This window comes from Salmo trutta, chromosome 37, assembly GCF_901001165.1.
Source record: "Salmo trutta chromosome 37, fSalTru1.1, whole genome shotgun sequence".
Taxonomy (NCBI): Eukaryota; Metazoa; Chordata; class Actinopteri; order Salmoniformes; family Salmonidae; genus Salmo; species Salmo trutta.
Genome location: NC_042993.1, coordinates 12,607,732 through 12,635,630, shown reverse-complemented (window position 1 = coordinate 12,635,630; position 27,899 = coordinate 12,607,732). Strand labels below are relative to the sequence as shown.

General features: G+C 47.5%; 1 protein-coding gene across 12 annotated transcripts in view; it reads left to right on the top strand.

Moving 5' to 3' along the window:
- The window catches only part of LOC115176755 (kin of IRRE-like protein 3), a 48,378-nt gene extending 23,629 nt beyond the window's left edge, over positions 1 to 24,749 (top strand). Inside the window, exons 2-15 of one of the 12 annotated variants that reach the window (XM_029737023.1) lie at positions 6,810 to 6,962; positions 8,975 to 9,124; positions 11,319 to 11,476; positions 13,972 to 14,122; positions 16,167 to 16,272; positions 17,266 to 17,423; positions 17,651 to 17,787; positions 19,121 to 19,247; positions 19,507 to 19,607; positions 20,295 to 20,493; positions 21,545 to 21,664; positions 21,944 to 22,053; positions 22,224 to 22,343; positions 22,530 to 24,749. In XM_029737023.1, the coding sequence (XP_029592883.1) occupies positions 6,810 to 6,962; positions 8,975 to 9,124; positions 11,319 to 11,476; positions 13,972 to 14,122; positions 16,167 to 16,272; positions 17,266 to 17,423; positions 17,651 to 17,787; positions 19,121 to 19,247; positions 19,507 to 19,607; positions 20,295 to 20,493; positions 21,545 to 21,664; positions 21,944 to 22,053; positions 22,224 to 22,343; positions 22,530 to 23,027 (2,288 nt within the window). In that variant the 3' untranslated portion in view covers positions 23,028 to 24,749. Of the gene's footprint in view, positions 1 to 6,809; positions 6,963 to 8,974; positions 9,125 to 11,318; positions 11,477 to 13,971; positions 14,123 to 16,166; positions 16,273 to 17,265; positions 17,424 to 17,650; positions 17,788 to 19,120; positions 19,248 to 19,506; positions 19,608 to 20,294; positions 20,494 to 21,544; positions 21,665 to 21,943; positions 22,081 to 22,223; positions 22,344 to 22,529 lie in introns of all 12 variants that reach the window. The other 11 variants (XM_029737015.1, XM_029737022.1, XM_029737019.1 and 8 more) reach the window with 11 other exon arrangements.
- The last annotated feature ends 3,150 nt before the right edge of the window (positions 24,750 to 27,899 follow it).

The following is a 27,899-nucleotide window of genomic DNA, read 5'->3' as shown; positions in this document are numbered from 1 at the left end:
TCTTCAGCTCGGCTGCCTAAGCATTATGTGCTGTTGTTCTACACACGCTCACACACACAGCGGGATATTTACACTTTCACACACACATACACACGCATATACACACATATACACACAAACACATGCAGCAAGAGACAATGAGAGGAAGACAAAAGACCCTGAGTCAAAACAAAAGGATAACCATTCAGTACAGAGAAATGGAGCTTGCATTTTGCAGCCCGATTTAGAGGCCTTATCTAGACACAGTACAATAGATGGTATTTGGGGAGAGGGCTTGTTTATTCTGAGCGTGACATTTTGTTACCGGTTGTTTTGTCTTCTTTTTTTCCTGCTTGTGTATCCTCCCCATCTTATTCTCTCTTTTACTGTGGAATATCCACACCAACACTACTGACACATAGATCACTGCTACTGTGGAATATCTACACCAACACTACTGACACATAGATCACTGCTACTGTGGAATATCTATACCAACACCACTGGCACATAGAACACTGCTACTGTGGAATATCTATACCAACACCACTGGCACATAGAACACTGCTACTGTGGAATATCCACACCAACACCACTGAGACATAGAACACTGCTACTGTGGAATATCTACACCAACACCCCTGGCACATAGAACACTGCTACTGTAGAATATCTACACCAACACCACTGAGACATAGAACACTGCTACTGTGGAATATCTACACCAACACCACTGAGACATAGAACACTGCTACTGTGGAATATCTACACCAACACCACTGAGACATAGAACACTGCTACTGTAGAATATCTACACCAACACCACTGAGACATAGAACACTGCTACTGTGGAATATCCACACCAACACCACTGAGACATAGAACACTGCTACTGTAGAATATCTACACCAACACCACTGAGACATAGAACACTGCTACTGTGGAATATCTACACCAACACCACTGAGACATAGAACACTGCTACTGTGGAATATCCACACCAACACCACTGAGACATAGAACACTGCTACTGTGGAATATCTACACCAACACCACTGAGACATAGAACACTGCTACTGTGGAATATCCACACCAACACCACTGAGACATAGAACACTGCTACTGTGGAATATCTACACCAACACCCCTGGCACATAGAACACTGCTACTGTAGAATATCTACACCAACACCACTGAGACATAGAACACTGCTACTGTGGAATATCTACACCAACACCACTGAGACATAGAACACTGCTACTGTGGAATATCCACACCAACACCACTGAGACATAGAACACTGCTACTGTGGAATATCTACACCAACACCACTGAGACATAGAACACTGCTACTGTGGAATATCCACACCAACACCACTGAGACATAGAACACTGCTACTGTGGAATATCTACACCAACACCACTGAGACATAGAACACCGCTACTGTGGAATATCTACACCAACACCACTGAGACATAGAACACTGCTACTGTGGAATATCTACACCAACACCACTGGCACATAGAACACTGCTACTGTGGAATATCTACACCAACACCACTGGCACATAGAACACTGCTACTGTGGAATATCTACACCAACACCACTGAGACATAGAACACTGCTACTGTAGAATATCTACACCAACACCACTGAGACATAGAACACTGCTACTGTGGAATATCCACACCAACACCACTGAGACATAGAACACTGCTACTGTGGAATATCTACACCAACACCACTGAGACATAGAACACCGCTACTGTGGAATATCTACACCAACACCACTGAGACATAGAACACTGCTACTGTGGAATATCCACACCAACACCACTGAGACATAGAACACTGCTACTGTGGAATATCTACACCAACACCACTGGCACATAGAACACTGCTACTGTAGAATATCTACACCAACACCACTGAGACATAGAACACTGCTACTGTGGAATATCCACACCAACACCACTGAGACATAGAACACTGCTACTGTAGAATATCTACACCAACACCACTGAGACATAGAACACTGCTACTGTGGAATATCCACACCAACACCACTGGGACATAGAACACTGCTACTGTGGAATATCTACACCAACACCATTGAGACATAGAACACTGCTACTGTGGAATATATACACCAACACCACTGAGTTATAGAACACTGCTACTGTGGAATATCTACACCAACACCACTGGCACATAGAACACTGCTACTGTGGAATATCTACACCAACACCACTGAGACATAGAACACTGCTACTGTGGAATATCTACACCAACACCACTGGCACATAGAACACTGCTACTGTGGAATATCTACACCAACACCACTGAGACATAGAACACTGCTACTGTGGAATATCTACACCAACACCACTGAGACATAGAACACTGCTACTGTGGAATATCCACACCAACACCACTGAGACATAGAACACTGCTACTGTGGAATATCTACACCAACACCACTGAGACATAGAACACTGCCACTGGGAGAGCAGAGTGTACAGGACACCAGTAGATATTTTTTATTATTACTGCATGGATCAATTGCCCAGTCAAGTGTGCTCATGTTTACAGAGCCTGTTAGATCGGGGCGGTGCTGTCCAGAGCCGGACTTCAGTGGATGGGAAGAGAGGACGCTCAAGATTATCCTAAAATAGAAACTGTTCCTACCTCTACTGAGCTCAGAACCTCTTAGCCTGAGTCTCGACACACACACACACACGCGCACACACACACACACTCACGCACGCACGCACACACACACACACACACACCGCACGCACGCACACACGCACACACATACACACACACACACTTTAAGTGTCATTGTATAACCAAGGGTAGTCTGTGTAGCTGAAGTAGGCTGTTGAGTCTCCCTGGTTGTCCATGGAAACTACACTTGCATGACGAGGACACTTAAGTGATAAATATACATAAAGTGTCTGTGTGTGTGTGGTTGTGTGTGGTGCGAGATCCCTTTTTCGGGGTTTAGGGCTTCCAAGCCTGTTTTAGCCAAGCCGCTAAGTTGGCATGAAAGATTATGATTATAGTGATTTGCTGCTTTCAGTAGTTAGCCCCAGTGCACCCAAAGGTCACATCCACTACTTAATTGGACTGCACAGAGAAAAGAACAGGACACACACACACACACACACAGTGCCACACAGACACACTTCTCCCATAATTCCATCAAGGCCATGTTAGTCCCCAGTGCAGATGCCCAGTAGCGGATCATTGAAGACATCTGTCCATCCTGTCCCCATCAGCAGCAGTGTGCCTCCCTCCCTCCTTATCCGTTCAGATGGCACAGAGAGAGAGGAAGGCTGGTGCCAGGGGACTGCAAAGCTCTTTAATATGTTATGCTCCATGTCAGCCCTGCTGTTCTGGACTTAACTCTGACCGTGTGACGGAGAAAGCAAAGTCACTATGTCAAAGTAACTGCTAAATATGCCCTCCAATCCCTTACAATTTGCTTGCCCTATTTATGCTGCAACACACACAGGCACACACTCAGAGGCACACACACACACACACACACACACACACACACACACACACTAACATCCCCTGTGCATCCACCGCTGTGAAATGATATTCCGTTTAGAAAAATCGGGATTCAAATGTAACGGGCCAAGTGTGTTTTGACCTTGTTACTGGAGGGATGGACACACACACACATGCGCGCCCGCGCTCGCGCACACACACACACACACACACACACACACACACACACACACACACACACACACACACACACACACACACACACACACACACACACACACCACACACACACACACACACACACACACACACACACACACAGGTCAGAGGTGTTACCTGTTTTTGAAAAGTACCAGCCCATCATTACCAAAAACACCTCCTCAATAAGGTGTTTAAAGCAAGTTTCAATGGCAGCCAATTGACAAGGGTCCCTCTGTAAGTAGACTAAATGTGTGTGTGTGTGTGTGTGTGTGTGTGTGTGTGTGTGTGTGTGTGTGTGTGTGTGTGTGTGTGTGTGTGTGTGTGTGTGTGTGTGTGTGTGTGTGTGAGACGGTAGACAGCAACACACAAGGACCACTTCACACCCACGGCCCCTCTTCCCTCCTGTCCTCTCCTCTCCTTTCCTCCCTCTCTCCCCTGTCAGAAATGTATTCATGTAATTAAGCTGCTAATACACCGTCAAGGAATTGGCTAATTCAGCAAGGAGGAATTAAAGGAATATGCAATGACTCATTAGCCAGCGGAGATGTTTTGTTGAGCATTCTCAATAAGGAATTTGGAATGCAATGAATCCCTCCATGGTGTGAAGCAATTTGTCAGTCTATATCACACAGGCTATATATAAAAATGTACCCATACATGTGTGAGAGAGAAGAGAGAGAGAGAGAGAAAGAAGGAAAGAGAAAGGGAGAGAGAGAGAGAATGTGAGAGAGAGAAAGAAAGAAAGAAAGAAAGAAAGAAAGAAAGAGAGAGAGAAAGCGAGAGAGAGAGAGAGAGAGACAGAGAAACAGAGAGAGACAGAGAGACAGAGAGAGAAAGCAAGCGAGACAGAGAGAGAGACAGAGAGAGAGACAGAGAGAGTGACAGAGAGAGACAGACAGAGAGAGAGAGAGAGAGAGACAGAGAGAGACAGAGAGAGAAAAAGGGAGAGTAACAGATGTAACAGATGTAATCCATTTCTAACAACCTGCCAGTGTGATAAAGGATGGCCCATTGTAAACATTTAGGTACTGTGGGCAAGATACTTAATTGCAATCAATGTTTATACTGCAGCAAGCATAAAGAGGAAACTCCCCAACGCGCCATCCAGCGGAGCGGCCTATGAAAATGCTCGATATAGCTCATAAAAGCGGAACATTAGGGACAGACAGCCTATAAAAGCAGCAGTTTTGAAGGCATGACTAGAAAATGCCAGCCTTCACCAAATGCTTAATAGCCTGAGCATGAAAACATTTCACTACTCATTGACACTCAAATTGGACTCTTTTGATCTGCAGTCTATGACACAGACACATATACACACAAGAATACACCTGCATGCCCATATACACAGATTGATATGCTTATTTAAACACATTAGCAATATAAAGGGAATTGGGGTTAGTGGACTTTCCTGGTGATATTCACTGCTATTATACATGATTCTCTCCATTTCTTTCCATTTATATTTCCATTTCTCCATCATTCTCAACCTAAAATGAGAAGAAAGGAGGAGAGTGCTTGGGCAGACGTGGGAAAGCAGAAAGTGTTAGGAGAGCTGCAAGCTGCAAGGCTTGAGCCATGGAGAATTCACGTTCCTGATGGGCTAACTGTTTGGCAGGTCTGATTATACTAGTGGGAGGGAGGGAGGGAGGGAGGGAGGTTAGGGAAGTGGGGGAGGAGGAGAAGAACAGGGTTCAGTCAGTGGTCCTGGTCCAGCCCCAGATGAAGTGGATAATTGAGTAGGGAACAAACACCGCCAACCAACCTCGGTAGCCCCCTTTTGCAAAGAAAGAAAAGCTAGAGAGAATGATGGAGTGAGAGAGAGGGGAGAGAGAAGAGAGGAGAGAGAGGAGAGGGTTGAGAAGGAGAGAGAAAATCCTAGCTTCCCTCGGGGGGCAATATCTGCTATTGAAAAGCTATTAAACTTGCATTTAGCAGGATTGATTGGAAATGAAGAGGCCTATTAAAAGAGAGGGACAAGAGGACAATAGCGCGTCTCTGGCCGCCGTATGTTGCCCTCCTTTCACCAGCTTTTCTTTCCCCAGGAGAGCCCCCCCAGCCTGTCTGTTTAAGCACTCCCACCCAGAGAACCATTGGAGAAGGGCTTAGCACTCACTGAATAGACCCCTCTTTATCTTCCCCCTGGCCCCCCATTCTCCTATTGAAAGAGGGGGAGAGAGAGAAAGAGAGAGAGACAGAGACAGAGAGAGAGAGAAAATAAAAAATGAAGGAAGGTTCTTTCTTTTAAGGGAAAGATAAAGCCCTCTCTTTCTCTTCTCTACTTAGCCAACAAACTCTGTTCTCTCTCAGCCCTCTCCTCTCTTCATATCTCCCCCAATGGTTTAGCTCTACCTCTGGAGGGGAGCCATCTACTTCCCCTGCCAGTTGGGTTTGTAATACTCAATCTCCAGCATCGTGGCACAAACAGTGGGATACAAGGAGTTGTATTCAAACTTTATGTGTGTGTGTGTGTGTGTGTGTGTGTGTGTGTGTGCACAGGTGCGGGTTGCGATGCAAGTGTGTGTGTTGCGAGTGTGGGTGTGGATTCCAGTGTGTGTGAGTGAAGGCGAGCCAACAGCTTTCAGTGTGTGTGTGTGTGTGTGTGTGTGCGTGTGTGTGTGTGTGTGTTCCGTGTGTGTGTGTCCCATCCTTAAACACAGCAATGGAACAGACAGAGGCAGGTGTCTTGGTTGACGTTCAGCAGGCTCAGACGGATGCTTCCCCCGGGACACTTAATGGAGTTTTGATTGTATAACATCCATTTTAACAAAAAGCTCCCCCAAAGAGTGGCAGATTTCTCTCCTCCGCAGTGTGCTTGTTTCGTGTCACCGTGCGGTGGCTGCCATATGGTCTGGGGAAAGAGTTAAATAAGTCATGAGGCAGCTGACTCTTCCTGCTCAGCTCAGCCACCATTTTAATGAGAAAATACATATTTTCAGCCTCCTCCATCCACCCCATGTAACAACATGGCAACACGTAAACAACAGAATGAACAGGCCAGTCCATTATGGGGCCAGGCTGAATATGGCCATGCATTTGGCTCAAGCATCGCTATTAGATTATATCATTACATGTTACTCATCAAACCTCTCTCTTCTTCCAACAGCTACCCGAGCAGCCTACTTTTCCCAGCAGCCCCAAGACCAGGTAGTGGTGTCTGGTCAATCGGTGACTCTGCCCTGTGTCATCGTGGGGTACCGAGGAATGGTGCAGTGGACCAAAGACGGCCTGGCGCTGGGTGGAGAGAGAGATCTGCCAGGTATCTGATCTGACCAACATCTCTCTGTGTGTCTCGGTCTCTGTCTCCCCTCTCTCTCTCTGTCTCCCCCTCTCTCTCTCTGTCTCCCCTCTCTCTCTCTGTCTCCCCCTCTCTCTCTGTCTCCCCCTCTCTCTCTCTGTCTCCCCCTCTCTCTCTCTGTCTCCCCCTCTCTCTCTCTCTGTCTCCCCATCTCTCTTCTCTCTCTCTCTGTCTCCCCCTCTCTCTCTGTCTCCCCTCTCTCTCTGTCTCTCCCTCTCTCTCTCTGTCTCCCCCTCTCTCTCTCTGTCTCCTCCCTCTCTCTCTCTCTCTCCCTCTCTCTCTCTCTCTCTCTCCCCTCTCGCTCTCTGTCTCCCCTCTCTCTCTCTGTCTCCCCCTCTCTCTCTTTGTCTCCCCCTCTCTCTCTCTGTCTCCCCCATCTCTCTTTCTCTTTCTCTCTCTGTCTCCCCCTCTCTCTCTCTGTCTCCCCCTCTCTCTCTCTGTCTCCCCTCACTCTCTCTGTCTCCCCCATCTCTCTCCCTCTCTCTCTCTCCCCCCCCTCTCTCTCTCTCTGTCTCCCCCTCTCTCTCTCTGTCTCCCCCTCTCTCTCTCTGTCTCCCCTCTCGCTCTCTGTCTCCCCTCTCTCTCTCTGTCTCTCCCCCTCTCTCTCTCTGTCTCCCCATCTCTCTTTCTCTTTCTCTCTCTGTCTCCCCCTCTCTCTCTCTGTCTCCCCCTCTCTCTCTCTGTCTCCTCCCCCTCTCTCTCTCTCTCGTCCTCCCCTCACTCCTCTCTGGTCTCCCCCAGCCTAACTCTCTCCGCTCTCTCGCCTCTACCCCCCTCTCTCTCTCGTCTCCCCCCTCTCTCTCTCGTCTCCCCTCTCTCTCTCTGTCTCCTCCCGCCCCTCTCTCCTCTCTCTGTCTCCCTCACTCTCTCTTTCTCGCCCCCTCTCTCCTGTCTCCCACTTTCTCTCTCTGTCTCCCCCCTCTCTCTCTGTCTCCCCTCTCTCTCCTCTGTCTCCATCTCTCTTTCTCTCATCTCTCCTCGTCTCTCTCTGTCTCCCCCTCTCTCTCTCTGGCTCCCCCCTCTCCTCTCTGTCTCCCCCATCTCCTTTCTCTTCTCATCTCTGTCTCCCCCATATCTCTCCCTCTCTCTCTCACCCCCTCTCTCTCTCTGTCTCCCCCATCTCTCTTTCTCTCTCTGTCTCCCCCATCTCTCTCCCTCTCTCCCCCTCTCTCTCTCTGTCTCCCCCATCTCTCTTTCTCTTTCTCTCTCTGTCTCCCCATCTCTCTCCCTCTCTCTCTCCCCCTCTCTCTCTCTGTCTCCCCCATCTCTCTTTCTCTCTCTGTCTCCCCCATCTCTCTCCCTCTCTCCCCCTCTCTCTCTGTCTCCCCCATCTCTCACTTTCTCTTTGTCTTTCTCTCTCTCACACTCTCGCTCCCCTACTTCTCTCTCTCTCCCCTGATCAATTCATGGTCTCATTAGGAAGCCTTGGCTCTCTGTCTGTCTATCTACTCAAATTAATGGAGGTGGAGTGAAACAAATATACTGCAGACAGCCTCTCTACCACAAACAGACACAGAGTATTTCATTTGTTGTTTAGCATTTTGAGGCTTTTGTACCAAGGTGGATAATCAATTGGCTGGTGTCACGCGCTGACATTTAGCTGTGTTCTGGACTAGTGGGAAATTGGAGAGGCTCGGGGTTGACCTTAGACACTAGATCTTGATTTTGTCTGTGCTTTAAAGGACAGTCAGTCGCCTCACGCCCCAGTCTCACATGTAGCTGCTGCCTTCCCCTGGCCAGTCTCACGCTGCTCAGCCAACTGAACAGCTCAGTGCTTAACCGGGGGTGGTGCAGCACCATTTCCATTTATGTCTTGAAGGCCTCTGGCGTTTGTTTGTGGCGTGAGTCTGCTCATTTTGCAGTCTTTTCATTCCGGTTTGGGTTTGTTGTTCTGCTGTTGTTTGTTGGGTTTGTTTTCTTGTTTTCTTTCCCATTCTCTGACTCACTGTATTTCTTGTGTTGGCTTAATGCAGGGTGGACACGCTACTCCTTAATGGGCGACCCGCTATCAGGCGAGCACAGCTTGATGATCGACTCGGCAGAGCTGGCGGATGACGCCGTGTACGAGTGTCAGGCTACGCAGGCCGGGCTGCGCTCCCACCGAGCCAAGCTCACTGTTCTAGGTAAGATACACAGCTGCTGCACACACCGCACACGGGCACACACAGGGACACACACGCACACACACACACGGGCACACACAGGGACACACACACCCACGGGCACACACAGGGGCACACACACCCTGATCTGCAGGTTGGCTCTACAGAGGGAGATTGTCAAGCACCATTATGGTTCTGACAGACTTACACACGCACGCACGCACGCAGACACACACACACACACACACATGTTTAAAATGCTCACGGTTTCTATGTCTTGTAACTGTTTATGACGTCACCTGCTGTTATCAGCTTTCAGAAATAACACCTGGAAAATGTACTTACTGCCGTATATCAGCCCTGTAAATATTTTTCAAACCCAACAGAGCCAGCAAAAAAAAAGGTTTTCCCTTCAGTATCGATAATCAAGACTGTGGAAGTCTAGGATAATGTGATTGCTGCAGTCACAAATGACTTGCGTGGACACTTAAAAAGTCAAGTTCTGCACAGTTAGCACATTTTACAGTGAGTCACAATATTCGTCAACCGTGGGGCAGCTTTTACATTAACGCAAAGTGAGTGATCTACATATTCACCAGGCATCCAGAGGTGGGGAGAGGAGGGTGGTGGTGGAGAGAGGGATGGCGGAGGGGAGGGTGAGAGGCGAGAGAGCGGCCTCTCGTGGGACTCCCAGACAGTGAAACACTGCTGGCACCTGGTGGCCGATGGGGGAACAGGCAGCAGCACATTCATTAGTCTTTACTGAACAACTCTCTGATGATCTTGCAAATACACCCAACAAAGCAGAGAGACAGTTACAGAAGACACTGGAGCCTCAGCTCTATGCACCAACAACAAGGCTAGGCTACTGTACTGTCTCCCCACTGCCCTGCTTGTTTCTGTCATTTTATGAGCTCGTTTAAGCAGCGAGACGAGGGGGAGAAGAAAAGGTAGCGAATGAAAGGCTGGTCATGTGAATTCTGACGACCCATGATGAAGAACACTGCTCTAATTGGCTTGACTCAGTGTTGGGCCACGCTCGGCTCACTATCCACTTCCTCTCCGCTCCTACGACCACGCGCAGCTCAAAAGAGGACAATGCAGCGCGGTCAATAGAGATCACACCCACATACACACACCCACCCAAACCCAGCTTCACAATGCCCGCACTGCACAGCACAGAGTGGAGGTGGGCGAGGATGGACTGTTTGATTGGTTAGCGTGAGGCTTTGTGGACAGAAAAGGTGGTAGATGTTGTTTCCTAGAATGTCCCCAATGTCCCCATTGTAGAATGTCCCCATTAAGAGAGGAGCAAATCAAGCAGGGACCGGGGTGTGTGTGCAGGCCTGTTTCCAGAACACAGATACACAGAGGCTAGGGTCTTGAAGTGTGTGTGTGTGTGTGTGTGTGTGTGTGTGTGTGTGTGTGTGTGTGTGTGTGTGTGTGTGTGTGTGTGTGTGTGTGTGTGTGTGTGTGTGTGTGTGTGTGTGTGTGTGTGTGTGAATGTGGTGAGTGGGTGTGTGTGAGTGTGGGGAAATCAATGCAGCCAGATGAGACCAAAGCAATCCGGCGCATTCAAAGGAGTCAACGGCGGGAGAGCAGCCAAGGGAGTCGGCATGGAAATTAAAATCACCTAGAACTCGGATTCCATTAGTGTCCGGGCCGCAGTGGCGGAAGGACCTCTGACAATTCAGATACACACACAGAAATTGGTTCAGCGGAGGGAGCAAGAGAGAGAGATAGACCGGGGCGCAGGCCCGCTGCTGTTTACGCCTGCCATTATTGCCTGGGGAGATAGACGCCTTCATCAGGGGTGGCAGCGTGTGCGAAACCATGCAAATAAATGAACAAATAAGCAATTCAGATGAAACATCACTGGGCAACAGGGGGAGTAAAAGAGTACTAATGCCAGTCCCAATGTTAAGAAGGAAAATGAAATAGCTCTTCTCTTTTTTTCTTCTCAAAGCCAAACGTTGTCGGTTTCCATTCCAGTCTACAAAGTAGAAACACACCTCGCGAACCAACACGATGATGAAAGGATATTGTTTTCTCTGTGTGCAGTGGATGAATTGATGCAGCGTTAACACATCACATTAATCTCACTAGATGTTCCTCTCATTCAGAAGCTCTGTACTGTAAAAGGAGCTTTCAGTTTGGTGAGTTGTTTCTCTCCTCTAACATGAATGCGTTGTGTTTCCTCCTTCTCTCCCTGTAGTTCCCCCCACAGACCCGGTGGTGGAGGGGGGTCCTATCATACGTGTGAAGGCCCACACGCCCTACAACCTCACCTGCCGTGCCTCGGGGGCCAAGCCTGCCGCTGAGATCACCTGGTACAGAGACGGAGAGGTCATGGACACGGCCATATACTCCAAGGTACAGAAAGACTACAGCACAATCAGATAACAGGTCGGGCCAGGGCAGGTTAGAGAGAGCAGGGCCATGCCCAACCTCATCAGGATCCACTAACACCCACACAACACCAGCACAGCTCAGCAGAGTACAGAAGAGCCCATTTAAGCAGGCTATGGCAGGGTACAGCAGAGCCCAGCTAAGCAGGCTATGGTAGGGTACAGCAGAGCCCAGCTAAGCAGGCTATGGCAGGGTACAGCAGAGCCCAGCTAAGCAGGCTATGGTAGGGTACAGCAGAGCCCAGCTAAGCAGGCTATGGCAGGGTACAGCAGAGCCCAGCTAAGCAGGCTATGGCAGGGTACAGCAGAGCCCAGCTAAGCAGGCTATGGCAGGGTACAGCAGAGCCCAGCTAAGCAGGCTATGGCAGGGTACAGCAGAGCCCAGCTAAGCAGGCTATGGCAGGGTACAGCAGAGCCCAACTAAGCAGGCTATGGCAGGGTACAGCAGAGCCCAACTAAGCAGGCTATGGCAGGGTACAGCAGAGCCCAGCTAAGCAGGCTATGGCAGGGTACAGCAGAGCCCAGCTAAGCAGGCTATGGCAGGGTACAGCAGAGCCCAGGTAAGCAGGCTATGGCAGGGTACAGCAGAGCCCAGGTAAGCAGGCTATGGCAGGGTACAGCAGAGCCCAGGTAAGCAGGCTATGGCAGGGTACAGCAGAGCCCAGGTAAGCAGGCTATGGCAGGGTACAGCAGAGCCCAGGTAAGCAGGCTATGGCAGGGTACAGCAGAGCCCAGGTAAGCAGGCTATGGCAGGGTACAGCAGAGCCCAGGTAAGCAGGCTATGGCAGGGTACAGCAGCCAGGTAGCAGCTGCAGGGTAAGCAGAGCCAGTAGAGGCTATGGCAGGGTACAGCAGAGCCCAGGTAAGCAGGCTATGGCAGGGTACAGCAGAGCCCAGGTAAGCAGGCTATGGCAGGGTACAGCAGAGCCCAGGTAAGCAGGCTATGGCAGGGTACAGCAGCTACTCAAAATGCAGAAACTTTCTCTCAGGGCAGAATACAGAAGCAGACTTCCTTTTCTCTGTTTTCTCTCTATTTTCTTCATTTTCTTTTCCATTTCTCTCTCTTTCTCTCTCAGGACTTATTCTTTCTCTCCCTACTTCCCCCTCTGCAGTCCCCCTCCCCTTTTTCACTCATACCTGAACCCCCTTCCTCTCTGCCCTACTCCCCGTCCCCTCGCACTCTAATGCACCGACACTACAGCATAACTGGAGCATGCCAAAGCTCAGACAGGCATGAGCGTTTGATACAGTAGAATTTCTGCCGAGGAGAAATCACCCACAACAATGCCGAAACACAATGGGGGGATGCGCCAGAGCGTGAACCAGACGCAGTCGGGAAAGAGTCACATTTGTCATACTCTCTGACCACGCTAAACTACGCTAAACGACACATTTAAGGAGACTAGAGCCTGCAGTGGAGAAAAGTAGGGGGGCAGGAGGGGAGAGAAAGAGATAGGGAGAGAGAAAGTGGGAGTAAAAGAAAGAAGGGTGGGAGATACTGAAATACAGTTCACTGAAAGAAAGAAAACGGGTGCTTTTAGAGAGAGGGAGGGCTAGAGTAGAGGAGGGGGAGGTAGAGAGGGGGAGAGGTGGCTTGGGGCAGAGTGAGAGGTGGTGACAGGGAGTGATGCGACTCGATCTAGCGTAAAAATGCTTTTTGTGTGTCTGGCTGAGGAAGTGAACGGCCTGGTCCATTGATTCAGCTGTCTGTTTGTCCGTCCGTCCAGGGAATGGGCTCTGCCCTTGCCCTTTTCCAGAGCTGCCTGTGAGACTACCCCTCCCCCGGTCCCCCCTCCTCACGGCTACAGCCCAGAAATACAGACACAGACACCTCTGCCATTACTGCACACTGTCTGACAGCCCTGTGTGTGTGTGTGTGTGTGTGTGTGTGTGTGCCTGCGTGCGTGCGTGCGTGCGTGCCTGCGTGCGTGCGTTTTTTTGTGTATGCTTCAAAAGCGACGGGCGATATCTCCAGAATCTACCCCTTTCCTCACTTAGATGTATTGATTCCTGCGAGCAATAAATAGATCTCAAAGATGATGACAAACAAGGAGCGCTGACTGGGAGCACTCTCAGAAATGTGGGAACAGCACAATATCCCCAGGCGCATCATAAAATATATGATTTAACCGCCATGCCAATGGACTGGATGGCAATTTGAATGCCTCACACGTCAGAAAGATAGGTCCCGCAGTGTCACACAGACACCTAGAGGGGGAAGACTCAGCAGGGCCTTACTATGAGCCTATACCTATTCTATACCTTACTTCCCTACTTAAACCATTTTGTCTCTTTAGGGACCAACATATATTAATTCATGGATTTAGCCCAAGAGGTGAAATAAGGACTCATAACTCCCTCTGCATGTTTAACAGCTGTCTCTTGTCTGTCTTGACCATTGAGATGTACAGTAAACATCATAGATGTCTTATCTCCATGTCTCTGGTCTGTCTCTCCTAGACGCGGATGGAGGATGGGAAGAGAGAACTGGCTGTCAGTATGCTTCCTGTGGTGCCGGAGGACAAGGACTCTGGCCGTACCTACACCTGCCGTGTCCTCAACCCTGCCGCCCCCGCTGGACTCCAGACCTCTGTCACCATCAACGTCCAGCGTGAGTGTCCTCAGTGGCACTTAGTGTCCCCTACAGTCACTCCGTAGTGTCCTCGTCCCAGTGATGGGGACACACCTCGGGTACAACACTCTGTAGTGCCCTCGTCCCAGTGATGGGGACACACCTCGGGTACAACACTCTGTAGTGCCCTCGTCCCAGTGATGGGGACACACCTAAGGTACAACACTCTGTAGTGCCCTCGTCCCAGTGATAGGGACACACCTAAGGTACAACACTCTGTAGTGCCCTCGTCCCAGTGATGGGAACACACCTAAGGTACAACACTATAGTGCCCTCGTCCCAGTGATGGGGACACACCTAAGGTACATCACTCTGTAGTGCCCTCGTCCCAGTGATGGGAACACACCTAAGGTACAACACTCTGTAGTGCCCTCGTCCCAGTGATGGGGACACACCTAAGGTACAACACTCTGTAGTGCCCTCGTCCCAGTGATGGGGACACACCTAAGGTACAACACTCTGTAGTGCCCTCGTCCCAGTGATGGGGACACACCTAAGGTACAACACTCTGTAGTGTCCTCGTCCCAGTGATGGGGACACACCTAAGGTACAACACTCTGTAGTGCCCTCGTCCCAGTGATGGGGACACACCTAAGGTACAACACTCTGTAGTGCCCTCGTCCCAGTGATGGGAACACACCTAAGGTACAACACTCTGTAGTGCCCTCGTCCCAGTGATGGGGACACACCTAAGGTACAACACTCTGTAGTGTCCTCGTCCCAGTAATAGGGACACACCTAAGGTACAACACTCTGTAGTGCCCTCGTCCCAGTGATGGGGACACACCTAAGGTACAACACTCTGTAGTGCCCTCGTCCCAGTAATAGGGACACACCTAAGGTACAACACTCTGTAGTGCCCTCGTCCCAGTGATGGGGACACACCTAAGGTACAACACTCTGTAGTGCCCTCGTCCCAGTGATGGGGACACACCTAAGGTACAACACTCTGTAGTGCCCTCGTCCCAGTGATGGGAACACACCTAAGGTACAACACTCTGTCGTGTCCTCGTCCCAGTGATGGGGACACACCTAAGGTACAACACTATAGTGCCCTCGTCCCAGTGATGGGGACACACCTAAGGTACAACACTATAGTGCCCTCGTCCCAGTGATGGGAACACACCTAAGGTACAACACTCTGTACTGCCCTCGTCCCAGTGATGGGGACACACCTAAGGTACAACACTATAGTGCCCTCGTCCCAGTGATGGGGACATACCTAAGGTACAACACTCTGTAGTGCCCTCGTCCCAGTGATGGGGACACACCTAAGGTACAACACTCTGTAGTGCCCTCGTCCCAGTGATGGGAACACACCTAAGGTACAACACTCTGTCGTGTCCTCGTCCCAGTGATGGGGACACACCTAAGGTACAACACTATAGTGCCCTCGTCCCAGTGATGGGGACACACCTCGGGTACAACACTCAGTCAGAGGATGGAGAACACAGAGTCAAATACATTCAGTTACCAACTATCAGACTTGAATACTACTTAGTATGTACTGATGTATTGTCCATGGACACTAGTATGCTATTGTGGATACTAGTATGCTAGTGTGGATATTGGGACATAGTCCTATAGGTAAAGTGTATACAAATATACTGCCAATAACGACTAGGTAGTAGCCTATACACATATATCATCTATAATATATTTATTTATATACTTTAGGCATTAGTTGAGGGCTTTGGTTGAATAAATACATTTCACCCAGCACCACTTTAGAGTTAATGGAAGAGTGGTTAGTTCTGCCTGCCTGCACATGCACTCGCTCACCCTTCAATGATTCATACACTAACCTCTCTGTGACAAACACACACCCCTTCATATAGGTCCTAGCTCAGTGACACATACCTCCATTGTTCCCAGAGTTTCCTTTAGTACTGTTGTCCTGTTCCTTCACCCTTGACTGACACATATTCAGCCTTCATATACTGTAGAATCCTCCATAGTGATAGATACGACACATACTATGTTCACCTCTCAGTAATGTTGTGTGCTCCCCTCCATCCTACAGACCCCCCATCAGTGACCCTGTCCGTCCAGCCCCAGACTGTCATGGAGGGAGCCAAGGTGCTGTTCATCTGCTCTGCCTCTGCCAACCCTGAGATCACAGGATACAGGTAAAAAACAGCACCTCAACCTACACTTTGTTGGGTTCATTTCTTTCATGGGGTCAGTGTGTACTGCATTATTGTGGAACTATTAGCCTTTTAGTTGGTCCAGTTTAGACTTTATCATTATGGCACAACTCAAAATGATCTCGTGACCCAAAGTGACCTGGTAACCCAGTATGTTCTGGTAAACCAAAGTGATCTTGTAACCCAATGTGATGTGGTAAATTGACCTTCTAACCCTATGTGATCTGATAAATTGACCTTCTAACCCTATGTAATCTGGTAAATTGACCTTCTAACCCTATGTGATCTGATAAATTGACCTTCTAACCCTATGTGATCTGGTAAATTGACATTCTTACCCTATGTGATATGGTAATTGACCTAACCCTATGTTATGTGGTAAATTGACCTTCTAACCCTATATGATATGGTAAATTGACCTTCTAACCCTATGTGATATGGTAAATTGAACCTCTAACCCTATGTGATATGGTAAATTGACCTTCTAACCCTATATGATATGGTAAATTGACCTTCTAAATCTATGTGATATGGTAAATTGACCTTCTAAATCTATGTGATATGGTACATTGACCTTCTAAATCTATGTGATATGGTAAATTGACCTTCTAACCCTATGTGATGTGGTACATTGACCTTCTAACCCTATGTGATATGGTAAATTGACATTCTAACCCTATGTGATATGGTAAATTGACCTTCTAACCCTATATGATATGGTAAATTGACCTTCTAACCCTATGTGATATGGTAAATTGACCTTCTAACCCTATATGATATGGTAAATTGACCTTCTAAATCTATGTGATATGGTAAATTGACCTTCTAACCCTATGTGATGTGGTACATTGACCTTCTAACCCTATGTGATATGGTAAATTGACATTCTAAGCCTATGTGATATGGTAAATTGACATTCTAACCCTATGTGATGTGGTAAATTGACATTCTAACCCTATGTGATGTGGTGATCTGGTGGTCCAGGTGGTCCAAGGGAGGAGTCCCCATCTCGGAGGCGAACGGGGACAGCCTGGAGGTGACGGTAGACCACTCGTACTTCACAGACCCTGTCTCCTGTGAGGTGTCTAACTCAGTGGGCAGCACCAACGTCAGCACCCTGGTGGATGTACAATGTGAGTGGAGCACATCAGTGTATCATAGTACTAGTTGCCTATAGTGTAATCCAAGTAGTGTGTCTGTGAACACATGTTCACCCTTGTCACAAGAGTTATTGTGTCTTTGGAGGATACTGTGTAATGTGCTTTGTGCTTTGAAAATGCCTTAGGGGATATGCTAAAGTCATACTGAATGGTGAATAGGGGCTGTATTAGTTCTGATGGTGTCCTGGGCTCCTCTACAGTTGGTCCCAGGCTGCTGTCGGAACCCAAGCCCATGAACGTGGACATTGGGATGGACGCTGCCTTCACCTGCACCTGGACAGGCAACCCTCCCCTCACCCTGGCCTGGACCAAACAGGGCTCCAGCGTAGTAAGACAAGTAGCTCAATCAATACTTATACTGTGTGTGTGTGTGTGTTTGTGTGCGTGTGTGTGTGTTTGTGTTTGTGTGTGTGTGTGTGTGTGTGTGTGTGTGTGTGTGTGTGTGTGTGTGTGTGTGTGTGTGTGTGTGTGTGTGTGCGTGCGTGCGAGCGTGTGTCGGACGCGAGTGTGTAATGAGAGAAAGCCCTCAGACATCAGAGCTAAACCTTCAGAGGCAGTGTGTGTGATGACTGTCAGGTTCTCCCACTGCTGACAGCAGGGGAGGTGACACGCTGTCATAACAACGTGACCACTAAATCAATCACATCCACAGTTGAGACACACTAGTTAAAAACCAGCCGACACATTTCACATCCCACTCCGAGAACAGCTTCTCAAACCGCTCCTCAACCCGGACCAAGACACATTACAAAAAACATCTAGGGAGGATTATGTGAGGTAGCCTACAAAACAGCCCAGTTCCACCTTTAGTTTGCGTCATCCTGGTTCAAGGTCTCCCACCCCACCCCAGGCAACACTATCAGTGCTAGCTAAATCTCCAGGGAGCCTCTCTCCCGGTGTTTCATCGGATTTCAGAGGCAGCTTTTGCTAAATACGCCATCGCTAAAGAGAAGAGAGCTGCAGGACAGCAGGCAATGCTGTAAAAGCCATGCTGTCATCTCCATCTCCCAGAGTGAACCAACGCTCTCCGGAAGAAAAGAACAGGCAGTGCTCTCTATCCACACACACCGCGGCCACCACGCCTCACACAGCTACCAATAATGAATTCATTAGGTTACTCTATAATTGTGGTTGAAAAAAAAATGGAGAGTGGGAGTGAAAGGACGGAGGGAGGGAGAGGAGGAGGGCGTAGAGGGAGAGTAAATGGATAAATCACAGCTTGATGGAATGGTGGGATCAATAAGCTAACGAGTGCGCAAGTGTAGAGCGAACTGTAGCATGCCTCTAAAGACTACGGCACACTCACACCATGATAACGTTATGCTCTGCCGGCAACGTTTAATTAGGACAATCTCCACAGCAGCATGGTCACTCCAGAGGTGCCTGGCTGTAGCTGTAGTCTGTGATTAAAGCCACAGTGTTGTCACCACCATGAAATTAAACTGAAACAGAGTGTAGGAGCTGGGGAGACTGTCTGTTCGGCCACATTGGTGCTGCTGCAACAACTGCCCCAATGAACTGCTGCTTAAGAGACACTCACTCTCTCCCCTCCCTCTCCTCTTATCCCTCCTGTCCACCCTTCTCTCTCTCTCTCTTTTCCCATCTCCCTCCCTCCCTTCTCCCTCCCTCCCCTCTTCTCCCTCCCTCCCACCTCTCCTCTCCCTCTCCAGGTGCTCAGTAATGGCAACACCCTGCAGCTGAAGGCTGTCACCCAGGAGGATGCTGGAACGTATACCTGCAAGGCCATCGTCCCCCGCATCGGGGTGGCTGAGAGGGACGTCACGCTCACTGTCAACGGTAAGTCTCATATGAGTCTCAATGTTCTGAAAATAGGGCTAATTCAATACCACTTTCAACATGATGTTTTTGGATGACTTTTAGTTGTAGAATATTAAAGATGCACGTTTGGTATTATCTATGCAGAATGTTTACTCAAGCATAATATGTGTCAACCATCTGACAATGCATCTGTGTTTAATATGTCTCAAAATCTCCCTCTCTTTCTCTCCCCCACGTCTCTCTCTCTCTCTCTCTCTCTCTCTCTCTCTCTCTCCAGGCCCACCTATCATTACAGCGGACGCCACACAGCACGCTGTCAAGCACTCCAAGGGCAAGCTAGAGTGCCTGGTGGGAAACAGCCCCCCGCCTGACAAGATTGTAAGTGAGCCTCTTGTCTTTTCCTGTCTTTCCTGTTTCAATGTTGTGTGTGTGTGTGTGTGCGTGCGTGCATGTGCTCGCGCACACATGTGTGTGCACATTTAATACACACAATCCCCCACCTACACACACACATATCATCCCTTCACCACTCAATGGGGATGAGAGAGAGGGAGAGAGAACAGAAAGGTAACTAGAAAGGGGGGCCGGCCCTCCTGCAGGCTGCAGCCAAACCGCACGGCTCAATTAGCGCTGCATCCATCAGGCCTCGGTGGGCTGACCCCGTCAGGTGACCCTGGGTGCGTGGGCAGCTCTGACAGAGGATAATTAGGGTCTGAGGGGGAGTGAGAGGCAGGCACCCCATAGACCTTACCTAGCAGCAGGAGAGAAGCTTCAGCACCGACAGGAGCATCTTACACAGCCTCACAGGTCTGGCAGGGCTCAGAGGCTGACAGGGCTTACCTCCAGGGCAAGACGTAGGAGGCAATTTAGACGTACGGCCCTTAGCAATGTCAGCCAGGTGGATGGAGAGGGAGGAAAACAGAGAGAGGGAAAGAGAGAGGGAGGGAGGGTGGTTGGTTAGAGGGTACCTGTGATTGATCTAAGCATGGGAAGTACTGGTTGATCTGAGCTCTGACAGCGCTGCTAGCCACTCACCTGTTGTTCATCTCCCATATTTCTCACTAGGTGTGGACATTTGGAGACGTGACCCTCTCCTCGGGTTCCTCCGGTCGTTTCTCTGTCCAGACGGTGACAAGCGACCACGGGGTCCTGTCCTCCCTGGTCCTGTCTGAGACCCTGGCCCAGGACTTCCAGCTCCGCTACAACTGCACCGCATGGAACCGCTTCGGCACAGGCACCGCGCTGGTCACCCTCAAGGAGCAAGGTACGGGTAGGAACTGGACAGGGGTCCTTATTATCTATGATCTCACACAGTCAGAATGACCAATCTCACTAAGACGAGCACTGTGGAGATATGGTGCTGGGAAGAGAGAGGGGTTAGATGAGGTCAAAGCAGAGCTCCAATTGAGTGCTTATCTTAATTATACTATTTCAATCAATATAATTTAATCAGCAGATGGTGGGCCTTAATGAATACATTGGGCCATATAACATAGATATCGATCGGGGACTAAAGTCAATTAGATCAGGGCACAGGTGTCCTGGGGCCGAGCCGCCGGCGGTCCCTTAGCTCCCTCTCTCTCTAAGTGTGTGAGAGCCGCCCTCTTCAAATTTACTTAAATGACAATTTACTTACTCACTCACACATACATGTACATACACACACACACACACACACACACACACACACACACACACACACACACACACACACACACACACACACACACACACACACACACACACACACACACACTCTGCACACTGGAGTTGGCGGAGGTAAGGAAGGAAGGCCTTTGTTGCAGTAGACACCAAAAATAAGGTCCTCGCCAGCAATTTACATCAAGGCAGCTCAGCCGGGGTCTCGGGAGAGTTGAGCGGTGCGCCGTATCTCTCTCCTGGAATCTCTAATTAGATTACTGTCTATTGCTTCATTGCATGTCAGGCCTTGTTACCCTTCTTCCAGAGAGATTAGACACAATAGCCGGGGCTGTGGGGACGCAGGGGGCTCTAAGTGTGTGTGTGTGTGTGTGTGTGTGTGTGTGTGTGTGTGTGTGTGTGTGTGTGTGTGTGTGTGTGTGTGTGTGTGTGTGTGTGTGTGTGTGTGTTTCTGAGGGACCATGAGGCTTACTGCAGATGAATTTATATAGGAGCAGGCGTTGGCAGAGATTAGTTGGGGGGGAATGAGTAGAGTGGCGTTAGAAGAGGAGAGGAGACTGGATCTGGTCCTGCCTGCTTCACTGTCTCTCTCTGATCAGTAGCAAGATCCTGACACTTCTCTCTTTTCCTCTCTCTCTCTCTCTCTCTCCTCACAGAGGCCCTGCCCATGCTGATCATCATTGGGGCGGCGGTGGGCGGAGGGTGTGTCCTGCTCATCTGTGTCGTCACCCTGGTCTCTCTCTGCTGCAGGCACACCGGGAAAGGTGAGGTCGAAGGTCAGATATGGGCCATGCCGGGGTTGGGCTACATTCCATGTCAACTCACCCTATTCAAGGAAATGAATTGACATTCAGTAAATGACTATTCACTCAATATTTTTCAATCAATGTGAACTGACTGAATTTAAATAGATCTGACCCCAAATCTTAGTGATGCATGGTTAGTTTCAACTTCATGAAAGGAGCACAATTTAATCATTTTCTATAAAGGCAACAGGCATGAAAAGCAGTTTTAGAATCGTTTCTAAATCACCTGTCTCTTTTGAATCCTCACAGGTAAAAAGTGCACACGCCTCTCAAAGAGTGACATCAGAGTTCAGATTGTGCACAGCGACCACAATGCTACCCGTGGTAACGATGATGAGGAGGATGTCAAGGAGCCCATGGTAAATGCCTCCGTTCAATCACTTTCAGTAGGTTTTCAAATACCTTTTCATCTTTATATAGCAGATATATATAATGTATATTACTGTGATGATGTGATAATACACAGTACAGTCATTTTGTCTAGCTCATGTTCGTCTGAGTCTAAGATGTTCCACCTTTGTAATTGTAGGGCCTGTTGTTTCCCCCTCAGGCCCCCAACAGCAGTGAGTCTCCTGGGACGTCCCGGACGGAACACAGTGACCTGCTGGAGGAGGACGAGGACGAGAGGTCCGACATCAAGGTAAAAACCGTAAGGAGAAACACTCACTTATACAATGTTTCATGCATGGGAAAAATTGCAATCATTCGTTGAGCATTTGTTGCATGTGCTGTTTTGCTGGGTGTTTTGAACATTTTTGAAATCTCTATATACATACTGTATCTTTAAAAGCTGTTGAACAACCTAACACCCTGTTGTTATTTCCTCTCCCCTCAGGACCCCACTAACGGTTACTACAACGTGCATGCTCACGAGGACCGGGTTATCCGCAGTGGTTTCTCAGATTACGTGCCCAACCCCCGTCCTGTCTACACGCCATCCCAGCTGCCCTCCCCCAGCCCGCTGTACGGCCAGCACACAGTGGTGGCAGCCACACAACCCCGCATCTACGACTTCTCCCACCGCTACGCCACCACCACAGGGGCCCGCTCCACCTACGAGCAGCAGCAGGCAGCGGCAGCCCAGCCCGGAGCCATCTACCCCACCGACCCCGTCTACAGCGGCTCTGCCTACCTGCCCACCGCCGCCACGTACGGCCGAGCCTTCACCAGCTACGTCAAGCCCGCCTCCTACGAGAAGGTGGATGCCTACGATCAATCGGACCAGGCCAGCAAGGTGTCTAGCTCCTCTCGTTTCTCCTATGCATCATCGCAGGTCTCCTCCCAGCAGTCTGACTACGGACGGCCATCACAACGCATGCAGACTCACGTCTGATTGGACAGCGGAACAGGGGGTGGAGCGCGGAGGGCCATGTAAAGGGGAAGAATTGGTCATCTCAATAGGAGGTGTGGCCAGACTAACATGAGGAGAGAGGACTGGTTGGTTGGTCCTTCTCCTGGGCACGTTTTGGAAGGAGATGTAGGTGACAAGGATTGCCTTCCTTATTTGTTATTCAGTTGTCATTCTGGGATTGAATGGTTCCAATGGAGCCCCAATGGAGTCAATGATTGTGATGTGCCACTCACATTCCCCATCAATAAATAATCTACTACAGTGTCTGCTACTTCAGAGATGAGCCTGCTAATCTGTCATGGCACTGGTTTTGTTTTACCAGTGAGGGGATGGGAGGAAGGCAGACTGGAAATCACCAGACAGGAGCATCTCATGACTTTGGGTGGCCTAAACTAACTGGATTCTGGAGCATAGCTAACATTTCTCAAAAAGAACAGACTGCTCAGACAAATAGAACTTGTAACAGACTATGAACAAGTAAAAAATACAGACGTCTTCATTTAAAAAAAAAAAAGAGTGAACACATTGTGGTCATTTGGTGTTTGTTGGCATGTGAAAGGAGTTCTAAGCACATTCGTGTCTCTCTATCCATTTAAAGAAGCCTGAGCTCCACAATGGCAGCCATAAACCATTTAGCAAAACAATAAGTTTGGCTTGGGTGTGGGTTATTTGGGAGTGAAAGCAGAGTGAGGTATGGAGAGAATGTGTATCCTGGCCTTCACCTAATAGATAGACAGGCTCTGTGTTATTGTTCTACCCTGAAGGACAAGAAAAGGAAATGGAAAAACCCCAAAATGGTGAGCTACAGTATATAGCAGTGTATTGAAAGAGTTTAGGGATAGAGATGAATTCCTCTGGCTACTGTATTACTTCTGTGTTTGCCAGATTGTTAAATGGAGACTATTTCCAGAACAATCAGAGCATGTGGTTTGTAAAATGTTGGTAATCTTGAAATTGAATAAGCTCAAGGTGCAGTCTCAACAGGCTAAGATGGGTTCTACTTGTGAAACTGTCCCTCTTCAGACACCATCCACACTCCAGTCTTTATGACACAATCAAGTAGCTTCAATATGTTTACAAAAACACAGTACTACCCTGAAATACTGACTAGATCAACTGTACAAATGGGTGAAGAAGCCCCATTCTTTCTCTGTTGCATGCAGATGATGTGTCTAGTGAAACTCTTCAGCATTTCTTTTCCATGTCCATTATGCTTGTTTGAGAGACTGCTTACTGCACCTGGCTCAGCTGCAGTCCGGTTCTGGACACTACTGGAACCCTGTACTGCCATTTTGTGTCGAGAGCCGCGCTACCGGTCAGTCGGCCCAATTGGAGAACAAACGTCACTAAGTGATTTAAAAACAAAAATCATCGCTCGTCTTTATTTTTATATTTTATATAAGCCTTAATGTACAGCTTGTAAGCTGCTTTACTGTAAAGTATCTTTATATTATATATACATATAAATCTATATCTTGATTGATTTTATTTAGGTCCACAATTTCTTTCTGTTCCGTTGTTCATCAATCACTGAATGCAGAAAGATGAACTATGCTTTTCGGGATCACAACTAATTACCATTTGTTGGTTTGGTTCATTTTGTTTTTTTAATAATGTATTAAGGATTTTATTTGCTAAAAATAAGCTATTGTTGCTGGTAACTTTGTATACATATTTATATTTAATAAAACCATTTCAGATAAAGACCAGCGTGGTTTGAGTACTGTACTATACGTTGGCACGGTGAGGAGATGCAGTGTGTGTGTGTGTGTGTGTGTGTGTGTGTGTGTCATGGGGGAACAGGTACAAACAAAGCTGCTTATGTACCGAAGTTGATGAATACATAAATTAGCAGCGCTGTCTATGTTGATTCTCCTGTTCCCGTGGTGGAGCGTAGCTTTTAATGAAGACAGATGTGATTGTAGATCTCCTACTGTCTGTGTATCCACCTCCCTACACCCACACGCCCAGCTCCCCTGGTAACAGGATATTGCTGTGACAAAGCTAGGTATAATGTGACAATATCAGCTTGTCTTGTCACCTCGGTCTCGTTACATCTCGTCTCCAGGTAGACATGCTAGTCACGGCAGGGAGGAGATGAGTGCTATGAGAGATCCACATTCATTACAGGCTGCCGTGTAAAGGGACATGGCCCCACAATAGACTCATAATACTTACTATACAACAGCTATTATAGAGACACGAGTCAGTCAATGACAAATGGAGGTAATTGACATGCAGAAGATTCAGGTAAAGTATGTTTATTGTGTAGGATTCATAAATCTTATAAAAATGAGGCATGCAAACAAAATTGAACAGTATAAAAGGAATGTGCCCACAATCCAACATAAATGTTACCTTTATTTAACTACACACAGTAACAGCTCACATTTATTATTTATAAAGTCGCTTTTGGCCCCTTCAACCCATGTTCTGAAAAATATACCTTTATACACTCCATATTACCCAGCATTATTCCAATGTTAGGGACCATAGAAAAAAAACAGCCCAACATTATCTTCAACCTTTAACAATTAAAATATTTTCAGCACTTCAACATTTACAAACACAATGGAGATCTTTAGGTTTTCAAGTCACAGTAAATGTACAAATACAAACACAAGCCAAAAAAGAGTGAAAGAAAACCAATGAAGAATCTGAACAGTTAAAAGCAGGATTGTCCAATAAAAAGTCCACTGTTTGAGAGGGGTGAGAAGAACTCATTGTGTTGCTCCGTGCAAACAGCTAAACCCAATTGATTTTCTTGAGCTGCCGTGCGTAGGGGAGTGAAGACCCGAATCACCCTCAGCTCAACTGGCAAATGGAGACCGTTTTAGCTAGCCTGTATATGGAGTTCTCCTAGAATACTAATGTGAGGAAAATGGCCGCAGCATCTATAGAAATTGATAGGAACCTCCGAATTGCACTGTGCCCATTGACCCTCAGAGAGGAAGAGGTGAAGCGAGAGGTTTTACTCTGGTCAAAATCTGTCCACAAAAATAAGCCCATGAGGTGTCAAATTTGGTCAACAAACATTTATTGCTAATTTGCTACGTGATGCTTATTTGATCAAATATAAGTTTTGTAATGGTTAGATTATTACGAATGCACTGATATAAGTGGAAGCATGTGGCCTTTCTGCAACTTACCCAAAAACAACTTTATATCGGAGTTGTGCCTGTTGTCACAGAGGACATATCATAGATATAACCTGTTTTTTGGAGGGCTTCCACCATTTTAAATTAGTCAACTGGGTGGGGATTCTAGAGTTGGGAGCATTCAGCCAATGAAGAAGAAAATGGACTAGTTTAAAATGTAGATAGCTAGGGTTGAGCAGTAGACAGTATCCCGGGGTATTTAGAAATACTTTCGGTATGATTTTCCAATACAGTTGTTTTTGAATATTAGTACTCTTTAAATAAATATCTGCATTCAACTTATGCACTAGGTAATAGATAAAGCAGATCGAATTCATCATTTCCTGTTACATTATGAAGCGCTAGTTTCACAAAACAGCTGTTTGAGCCAATCAAGTGTTTACAAAGAAGCCCAACAAGAAAAACAGCAGCTTTGTGAGATGATTCACTCCTGCAAAAATGTAACTATTCCCATTTTAAGTGAGGTGATCAATTTACATGAAATGTACTGTTTGCCAGCTAAATATCTTATAACTATTAAGTTAGCTAAGATGTACCAAATAAATTATTTACAGGTTTTGCTAACTTGATAATGTTAGCTAAGTGGCTAACATCAGCTTGAAAGATCAAGCTTATAGGTAACAGCAGCAGAGACCATCCCCTCCTGGACTAAGATCCCTGCGGTCTAAAATGTATTTTGTGGGTGCTGCAAACTGCACTTTGAGATACTTGCAGAACTTTATGAGCTAGGTTGTCTGTCTTAATAGTAAATGTTCACATGCGGTCATTAGCATTTACCTAGCATTCGCTATGGGGGATTCCTTAGTACTTGTTAGCATTCTGGTAAGTGCCATTTTTTGGTGGGGGTTTTACAAAGAAAAAAAAGTATAAATAAATTGCACCCCTTGTGTGCACCTCCTCCCACCTGCCTTCCATCTTTGAGGACATACATTTCCATTGTTAGAGCGGTCACTCAAATATCTTGTCAGTGCCTCCAGAAAGTACTCATACCCCTTGACATTTTCCACATTTTGTTGTATTACATTCTGAATTTAAAATGGATTAAATTGAGATTGTGTCACTGGCCTACGCACAATATCCCATAATAAAGTGTGATTATGTTTTTAGAAATGAAAAGGTGAAATGTCTATAGTCAATAAGTATTCAAACCCTTTGTTATAGCAAACCTCAAAGTTCAGGAATAAAAATGTGCTTAAGTCACAAACTGCATGGATTCACTGTGTGCAATAATAGTGTTTAACATGATATTTGAATGACTACCTCATCTCTGTACCCCACACATACAGACAATTGTAAGGTCCCTGATTCGAGCAGTGAATTTTAAACACAAATTCAACCACAAAGACCAGGGAGGTTTTCCAATGCCCTGTAGAGGGGCACCTATTGGTAGATGAGTAAAAAAAAATATATATATATATTTTTTAAAGCAGACATGGAATATCCCTTTGAGCATGGTGAAATTATTAATTACACTTTGGATGGTGCATCAATACCCCCCAGTCACTACAAAGATACAGGCTTCCTTCCTAACTCAGTTGCCAGAGAGGAAGGAAACAGCTCAGGAATTTCACCATGAGGCCAATTGTGACTTTAAAACATTTAGAGTTTAATGGCTGTGATAGGAAACAACTGAGAATGGATCACCAACATTGTAGTTAGTCCACACTACTAACCTAAATGACAGACTGAAAAGAAG